General features: G+C 47.3%; 1 protein-coding gene and 1 long non-coding RNA gene across 2 annotated transcripts in view; both read left to right on the top strand.

Moving 5' to 3' along the window:
• Positions 1–9,291, top strand: part of LOC136358149 (uncharacterized) — a 201,175-nt gene that overhangs the window by 50,776 nt on the left and 141,108 nt on the right. The gene's annotated exons all lie outside the window — the stretch shown is intronic.
• The window catches only part of RPGR (retinitis pigmentosa GTPase regulator), a 37,982-nt gene continuing 34,852 nt past the window's right edge, over positions 6,162–9,291 (top strand). The window contains 2 exon segments of the mRNA XM_066314037.1: positions 6,162–6,214; positions 8,471–8,596. Of these exon segments, the coding sequence (XP_066170134.1) occupies positions 6,175–6,214; positions 8,471–8,596 (166 nt within the window). The 5' untranslated portion in view covers positions 6,162–6,174.

Genomic DNA, 9,291 nt, shown 5'->3' with positions numbered 1-9,291 from the left:
ACTGTTCATCTGTACCTGTGGCAGCTCAGACAAAGAGCCTCACCACATCATTTTTCCCAGTCCATGTGCTAAAACAAATCCTTGATGAAGTTATGAAGTCTGGTCGTGAGATGTCATTGTGAGATCTTGCTCTGCTTGGGTCTCAGCCCTTTCAGAGCTCTGCCTTTAAGGGCAGGAACATCTTTCCTTGCTGGAAACTGGAATTCCAGACCATTGCAGTGTGTGCCATGGATCACAGAGGGGAATTACTGAGAGTCCTGGGGTGCTGGTTCTGCTGTGCCTCATAAGGGAGCTGTGCAGGTGCAGGTGACAAGGTCCCAGTGTCATGTGGACTCTCAGAACTGACAGCAAATGTTTGTTTGCTGGACATTTTCAAGCACATTCCGAGCTCGAAGCAGAGGGAAGAAGAAAATGGAAGTAAGGGAGTTGGGCATTCGTGGGTCAGGTAGTTTCTACCACACCATGAAACACAGCCCAGCAAGATAAGCTACTGATATCCACTGTTGAATACCAAACCAATTTATAATTATGGGATTTGCTTTAATTTTCATCGTGTAGATTCTGAAGGAAGATAGTTTTATAACTGGGATTTCTTTAATTACTTTAAGTTTTCAGAACAGGGATTTGCTTTTTAGACAGGTTTGTGGGGAAAAAACCAACTTGTCCTGCTTCCAAATCTATGCAATTGCTTGCTGCTCTCTCCTCTCCTTTGCCTCCTTGTTTCCAGAACAGCTTTGAGGCTGCTCCTTGTTTTTCTCATTTCAGCCTGCAATTCCTTCCAGGGATTTAGAGATTATCTAATCTCAATTTGCCAAACAACAACTTCTGTTCATTGGTCTTGTTTCACCATCTGGCATGACTGAGAAGTGGACTGAGAAATATTCACCACTAATTTCTCCAATGACAGATAGTAAAGCACCTAAATTGGTTACCCAGAGAGGATTCAGAATTACCATCCTTACACATTTTCAAGACATGGCTAAGCAAAGGCATAGCTGCTCTCATGTGGTGTTTGACAGGCTGCAAGCAGAAAGTTGGACTAGAGATCTGCTCCTGACCTCTTGAAGATCCTGTTTTATTGCTATGACCTCCGAGAAATTTGCTCCCTTCCCTGTTATCCATATCTGAAAGAGGGACAGAAATGGAAAAATTAATTCCAGAGAAGGAGCATGAGACAACATACCAAAGTTAAAATGTAACAGGCAGAATTGCAAGGTCAAGCAGTTTTGGCTTCTTCCTTTCTGAGCAGGGGCAGCATAACTTTGGACTATTAGCACAGACTCACAGACATTAGGTTATCCTCCAGTATCAAACACAGTGTGCTTAGCTGGTAATACTCACAGACAGTGGTGATAGCTTATGCCAGTTATGCTATAATGTTAAAAAAAAACACCAAAAATAACAATGCTGTGTGTGGAACTTAACGAATTGGGTTATTTCCTTGGAAATGCAGCTTTACTACAGTTGTTTTACAAACTTGCTTTTCCATCACCTCTGTTAACTGCAGAAATTTCCCAATCGGCTGCAGTAAAAATCCAAAATTCCTTAGAAAATTACCACCCAGCCTTTAGGGCCACTCTAATACTGTAGCAAATAAATCATAAAACCTGGAAAACATTTGGTTTTGATGTGACATAATGTAGAAATTATAAACAAAAATTACTTCTTGCATGTTAGGATTTCTGTGACTGTGAAATTTCTGCATATTGTTTTCTAGAACTGATCACGAGTTATGTAACAAGTGTTAATTCTATTCTTATTGAACCTGACCTAAAACCATGAAAAAACATGGAATTAAGTTTCAGCTCTAAAATTTTGACCTGAGTTTGAGAATGTGACAAACCTGAGAAGCAGCTTAGCGAAATGCTGTTGTGCTTTCCTGAAATCAGGGGGGACAGAAGCTGTTGTGTGGGTGCAGAAAGAACCCAAAGCCAGGTCACAGAGGCAGGTCTGCCTCCTTGACTTTGAATCTCCCACCACATCATGCTTTTCCTGCATGTCTCCAGGGTATATTGAGACACAGAATAATGAGGCAGAGATTCACCTTGCAGCTTCAAGGAGAGAATTCCCCTCCCAAACTGGCCACAATGTGTCTAAATGCAGAAAGATTATCTGTACTTTCTTCAGATAGTTATTTACTGGTTACAGTACCTGCAGCACATACCAACCTCAAGAATAAACATTCCTTCCTGACTTTGCAGCTAAAACCCACAGAACAAATCAATGGTATTCCACAAACACTAAAAACAGATAATCCTCCACTCTCCTGAAGTCACAGAACTTGTTGCCTTGTGAGGTAAAAGAATCATAAAATTGCAGGGAAAACCTCCCCAGAGCCTTTCTCTAAAAGACTCACAGGATTCTGCTGCTTTTGACTCCAGGCTTCTAACCGAACACCATACACCAGATAAAATTTAAGGATAAGCTCACCAAAAGTGTCGCAGCAGCTGCTTGCTGGTCCCTGCTAGTTTTGTAATGCTGATGAAATTCCTCCCATTAAACAGCATCTTCTGTTTGCATTAAGAGTTCTCTTAACCCACAAATAAAGTTATGAGTGAGGAAGGTGTAGGAAGCAGAGAGTGAGCTGTGCTGCTGTGCAAATGAGGGAAAACCAAGAACCAAGGTCCTTGTTTCAGTTGTTCCAGCCAGGGCTGGGCCAGCCTGGGGCTGACCCTGAACCTTTTCTTTGTTCAAACCCTACAGATACAGAGATTCCTCACAGGGCCCATTGCACCACTCACAGTTTGTGTTCTTCTGTGTGGGCTCATCATGTCATATCATACCTATGTCAATACTATTTCATGTTAAATATTTGTACAGGAGCATGTGCTGATAGAAAAAGGTGAAAGAAGGCTTGCAGGATCAGCATGAGCAGGGTGGCCCCCCTAGGGATGGAATTGTGGCCATGGGGATTCTAGCACAGCCCAGGCAGGGACTCTTGGCCCTGAGCTGAGCCAAAATGAGGGTTCTGGACCCATGGGTATGGAATTGGGCAGGGCATGAACACTTATTCTTGCTTTTGGCACCCTGACAATAATGACGTTGTCTGCATTAAAGAAATCTACATTTTCTTGGGTTTTGTGGTTTTTGTTGGGTTTTTTTTTTTTGTAAACCGACTTTTCAATTATGCTCTGGTAGTGTTAAACAGTGTGGGGCCCAGAAAGTGAAATACTGCAGCCTGCCTACCTCCTTAGGCTAAACTGCTTGCTGTATAATCTGAAGTAGGTCAACTGCTAAATACTAAAGTGATTTCATTTAAGTTTCTGCCTTCAAATATAATTGTCAGATAAGATTTTATGCCACCTGCACTGTAGGTGGTTTTGAAATATGACCATTACTTTCTCATTTTCTCCTCCCTGTAAGAAGAGATGCACTAGTGTAAATCAAGGTGATGGCATATCTGTCAGAGAGGGTGATGCGTTGAAATTACAATGCAAGGAACTTATAATTAAAACATACAGAGAAAAAGTTTGACTGCCTGGGAAAGATACACAGCTCTGAAAAAGTCATGCAGAGTGAAAGCTCCTGGTGGGATTTGTTCAGGACCCCTGAGATGCATGGGAAATAAATCAGTTGCCAGGGGAAATGTCAAAGAGAAGTAAAATCCAAGAGAAATTAATAGTAAGGGATTGGAAGAGAAGAAAGAGAAGAGAAGAAAGAGGAGAAAGAGGAGAAAGAGGAGAAAGAGGAGAAAGAGGAGAAAGAGGAGAAAGAGGAGAAAGAGAAGGAAAAGAAGGAAAAGAAGAAAGATAAGGAAGCCAGACCATGGTTTTCCTCTTGCTTGTCCTCTGGCAGATTGCTCCCATAACCTTTAAGCCCAGCCCCTGGGGGCTGAGCTTGTGTCATTATTGACACCCAGGACAAAAGACAGCAGACAGGGCAAATGTGGTTGCCAAGGGCCTGGAGTCTCATCCTGCAGCCTCGCAGGGAGAGGACAGTGCCAATGCCTCTTTGTCAGGTCACACCTTGTCCCAGGTCTGGCTGAGTTGGAGCTCATTTTCCCATAGAAGCCCTCACGGTGCTGAGCTCGCTTTGGTAGCCTGAAAAATGTTGATACCACACCAAGATTTTTGGTACTGCTGAGCAGCTCTGGCACCGCATCAGTGCTGTCTCTCCAACTTCCCACCCCCATCAGTAGCTTGGGGGTTGGCAAGGTCTTGGGAGGGGACACAGCTGGGACAGCTTACCCAAATGAACCAAAGGGATATTTTTATATCAAATGATGCCAGCTCAGATATAAAAGCTAAGGAAAGGAGGAGGAAAGGGGAGCATTTATTATTTTACAATATGTGCCTTCTGGAGCAAAGTTGAGGTGTTTAAGTCCTGCTTCCTGGTAATTGGCTGGACATTACTTGCTGATGGTAAGAAAAGAAAAAATCTTTGTCTTTTCGCTTTGCTTTTGTGCATGCAGCCTTTCAATTTTGCTTTAGTAAACTGCCTTCTTTTAGCCTATGTTTCCTGTCTTATTTTCTCTCCTCTGTCCACCTGAGAAGGGGTAGAGATGAAGTGGCTTGGTGGGCACCTGATGTCCAGCAAAGGCCATTCCCCCAGACCCCTGTCCAGAGGCTGCCTGACCCCAGTTCCCACATGGACCAATTTCATAGCAAGCTCATGTGAGCAAGTGTCACCTAAGAGCAAGAGAGTGGCCACGATTTACAGATGCCTGCGGTTGATAAAGAACAGCAAATGCCAGAGGGTCAAAAACAAACAAACAAACAAACAAAAAACACCAAAAAAACCCCCACCACAAAACAAAAAAACCACTACAGTTTTATTAGTGAATTATAGACATGGCATGTAAATTGGTATATATTAGCTTCTTATCTCCTAGTAGCAAGAGAAATAAAATAGCTAAAAAAAGAAAAGGTGGGAAGAGAGAGAAAAGGAGATCATCAGTCCTGAGTCCAGTATCGGTCTGGCCAGTGAGAGGTCCGGGGTCCTCAGGGGCACTGCCTGGGCACTGTGGGGGCTGATTCTATAGAGAAGCTTTTCCCCGGAGCTCAGGGCGCTGTGCCGGGCCCAGTGCCGTCCCGCCGCCCAGGGAGGTGATGGAGCCACCGCCCGCGGAGGTGTTTAAGGAAAGACTGGGTGTGGCATTGAGTGCAATGGTGGCGCTGGCCGCAGCTTGTACCCGGTGATCCCAGAGCTCCTTTCCAGCACAGCCGATCCTGTGGTGCTGTGCCCTCACCCCTCAAACCAGCCCGTTCCTCTGCTCAGCACAACCAATGGATCCCGTTATCCCGAGCCCTCACCAGCCGTTTCCTCCCCTCCAGCACAGCGATGGATCCCGCTATCCCGTTCTCCCGAGCCCTCACAGCCGTCTCCCCCGCCCCAGCACAGCCGGTGGATCCCGCTATCCCGTTCTCCCGTTCTCCCGAGCCCTCACAGCCGTCTCCCCCGCCCCAGCACAGCGATGGATCCCGCTATCCCGTTCTCCCGAGCCCTCACAGCCGTCTCCCCCGCCCCAGCACAGCCGGTGGATCCCGCTATCCCGCTATCCCGTTATCCCGTTCTCCCGAGCCCTCACAGCCGTCTCCCCGCCCCAGCACAGCCGGTGGATCCCGCTATCCCGCTATCCCGTTTTCCCGTTCTCCCGAGCCCTCACAGCCGTCTCCCCGCCCCAGCACAGCCGGTGGATCCCGCTATCCCGTTCTCCCGTTCCCCCGAGCCCTCACAGCCGTCTCCCCGCCCCAGCACAGCCGGTGGATCCCGCTATCCCGTTCTCCCGTTCCCCCGAGCCCTCACAGCCGTCTCCCCGCCCCAGCACAGCCGGTGGATCCCGCTATCCCGCTATCCCGTTGTCCCGTTCTCCCGTTCCCCCGAGCCCTCACAGCCGTCTCCCCCGCCCCAGCACAGCCGGTGGATCCCGCTATCCCGCTATCCCGCTATCCCGTTCTCCCGAGCCCTCACAGCCGTCTCCCCCGCCCCAGCACAGCCGGTGGATCCCGCTATCCCGTTATCCCGTTCTCCCGAGCCCTCACAGCCGTCTCCCCCGCCCCAGCACAGCCGGTGGATCCCGCTATCCCGCTATCCCGCTATCCCGTTCTCCCGAGCCCTCACAGCCGTCTCCCCGCCCGCCCTCAGGGCCCGGCCGTGCCCGTCGCCGCCCCCCGCCGGCCGCCAGGCGGCGCTGCCCGCGGCCCGGCCCGCCCGGCGCGGCCTCCTCCGGCCGCCATGGCCGCGCCCGCCGCGGGGACGGAGCTGCCCGTGCCCGGTGAGTGCGGCCGCTCCTCTGGGCACCCGGGGCAAAGTGCGGGTGCCTGTGCCGGCCCCTGCCCGCCTCAGCCCCGCAGGTCTCCACCGCCTCCCTCCGCCTGCGGGCCCCGCGCCGGCCCGGTGCCTTGTGGCGTCCGGGGGGAAACTGCCGTCAGAGCCGGACGGGGCAGCCCCTCAGCGGCGGGGCAGGGGCAGCGCCGGGCACTCGGGGGGACGCGGTTAATTCTGAGCATTAATGGTTACTTTGTGTCGCGGTTTGGCCCGGGGTAGTGTTCAAACGTTTGCCTGTTGCTAGGACAACAAACGCCTCGTGTATGTCCGGTGGAGTTTAATCTACGGAGTTGATGCGATTCGGTTTCCGAAGTGATGGCAGCGCTGAAGCACAGAACGGGTCAGGCTGGAAGGGACCGCGGCTTGTCTGCTCGGGGAGGGTCATCCCACAGCACACGGCACAGGATTGTGTCCAGATGGGTCTGGGATGTGTCCGCTGTGGGAGACGCCGCACCACGCGCGGTCACTGCACTCTAAAGAATTTCTTCCTCTTGTTCAGGTGGAATTTCCCGAGCGTCAGTTTCTGCCCGTTGCCTCTTGCCCTGTTGCTCAGCACCACCGAGCGGAGCCTGGCTACATTTTCTTGGCAACCCCCTGGGTTTAGATATTTAGACACATTAATAAGGTTCCCTGTGAGCCGTCGCTTCTCGTGGCTGAACAGGCCCAAATCCCTCAGCGTTTCCTCAAAAGAGATGCTCCAGTCCCGCAGTCATCCTTGTTGTCTCCCCCGGACCCCGTTTGTGAGCTCCGTGTATCAGCTGTGCTGAGGAGCCCAGAACCGGGCACAGTAGCTGTGTCCAGTTGTGAAATGTTGTGGCTTAGTCAGATGAGCGAGATACAAAAGACATTGGGAAATTCATCGGCTTTTTGTATACACTGAATGAAGAACATAAAATGTTTTCATGTTAACCCTTCTATGTGCTGAAGAAATCACTAAGAAAGTTCAGACATGCATGGCTGTCCGCCTGGAGATGAGAACTTAAAACAGAGTTTTCAGATGCTGTTTAGCCTGTCTGTAGTTGTAAGTGTGTCTAGGTAAAGTAAGGAAAAACTCAACTCTCTCTTTAAAAAGGCTTGAGTTTGTCTGTACAAAGCTTGTTGAGCAAGTAAAAGTGAAAAACACATCTAGTGAGGTAATAAGTACAATTTATACATCTTCTCCATCTGATACATGAAATGACGTCTTTGGAAATAGGGGAGGCTTTTGCATTAAATAATTATTTTAAATGAAAATCAAATATACAGTTTAAGAAAGAACTTCTAGGTTTTGGAGCTGGAGTGGATATTGTTGATGAGATTGTTTTCATTGAAAGTAAATGCACTAAGATGCCTCAATGTAATTTTCAAAAATAGTCTACTGTTATTGTGTATATTTTCTAACATTTGTTACATGCTAGTAAAATTTACAAGGAAAGGGTTTGGCTTATTCTTGGTTGTTTTTTTTGGGTTTGTTGTGGGTTTTTTTTTGTTTTGTTTTGTTTTGTTTGTTTGGTTTTTTTAATCTATGTTTATAGCACAGGCTTTGACATTTTAAAATAAGAGGTCTAGTTGAGCTTGTATATCTGAGCTGACATTTTCTGCAAGGATCTTGACAAATTTTTTAACTTGTAAGCTCATATATTTTTCTGCAGAATTAGTATTTTTTGTCAAACCCCATGCCTAACCAAAAGCTGAACAAATAGTTAACATGCTGTGTTTTAAAACAATGTTGCCAACACTTTTGAAAGTGTGAAGAATTGAGAAAACCAGGCAGACTACAAAGCCTGAGCAGCTACTTGGACTTCATTTTGGGGTGGTTTTGTTTGGAAATTTTAGATCATGGTCTTATCACTGAATCACAGGATGGTTTGGCTTGGAATAAACCTCTGGAGACCATCTAATTTAGCCCCCTTGCTAAAGCAGGTTCACCCAGAGGAGGTTGCACAGGATTGTGTCCAGAGATGAATATCTGCAAAGATGGAGACTCCACAGCTGCTCCGGGCAGCCTATTCCAGTGTTCTGTCACTCATACAGGAAGGAGGATTTTCCTCCTGTTTGGGTGAAATGGAAGTATTGCCAGCCCATGTTTTGAAGGCTGAGAGAAGAAAGAAGAGAAAGATAAGAAAATAAAATGTGCCACTGAATTGATAGAACATGTCTATTTGAAAATATGTGAGACAAAATTTATTTTCACTAAAATTGACATTATGATTTTATGTTTCAGAATCAGGTGCTGTTTTCACATTTGGGAAAAGCAAATTTGCAGAAGATATTCCTAGCAAGTTCTGGTTCAAAAATGACAAGCCTGTACTTATTTCATGTGGAGATGAACACACAGCTATTATTACAGGTTAGTATTGGAAATGGAGGGTGTAAAATCGGAATTGTTTAGGTTGGAAGAGACCTCTAAGACCCAGCACTGCCAAGGTCACCACCAAACCATGTCCCCAAGTGCTACATCTATATATTTTTTAAACACCTCCAGGGATGGTGACTCAGCCACTTCCCTGGGCATCCTGTTCCATGAAGAAATTTTTCCCACCGCAGCTTGAGGCCATTTCCTCTCATTCCCTTGCTTGCTGCCTGAAAGAATAGGCCAACCCCTCCCTGGCTACAGCCTCCTTTCAGGGAGTTGTAGGGTGGGTGATAAGGTCTTCTCTAAGCCCCCTTTTCTCCCACAGCTTCCCTGACAGGATTGTGCTCCAGACCCTTCTGTGGGCACCTTCTAGCCCCTCAACGTCTTTCTTTTAGTGAAACTCTCCTATATGATAAAAGGTGATATATTTGGAGACCTTTTAAAGTCAGCAATCTTACTTGCATCCTGAGGTAATACATTCATTGGGGAAAGGAGAGAGGAGCTTTGTGGGAACTGTTAGATGCCTTTGGAGTTAGTGTGAGGTCGCTCAAGGTTTTCACAGGACAAGAACTGGAGGAAGTTTGTAATAATTGAGTGTATGACAGGATTTAACTAAGTGTAACTTAGTTCAAGCTGAATGTTTCAATGTTTAGTATGTTACATATATTGTGTCATGAAAGTAACAGTAA

This window comes from Sylvia atricapilla, chromosome 2 (assembly GCF_009819655.1).
Source record: "Sylvia atricapilla isolate bSylAtr1 chromosome 2, bSylAtr1.pri, whole genome shotgun sequence".
NCBI classification, from domain to species: Eukaryota; Metazoa; Chordata; class Aves; order Passeriformes; family Sylviidae; genus Sylvia; species Sylvia atricapilla.
The sequence above is the reverse complement of the archived record's forward strand: the minus strand, read 5'-3'. Positions and strand labels throughout refer to the sequence as shown.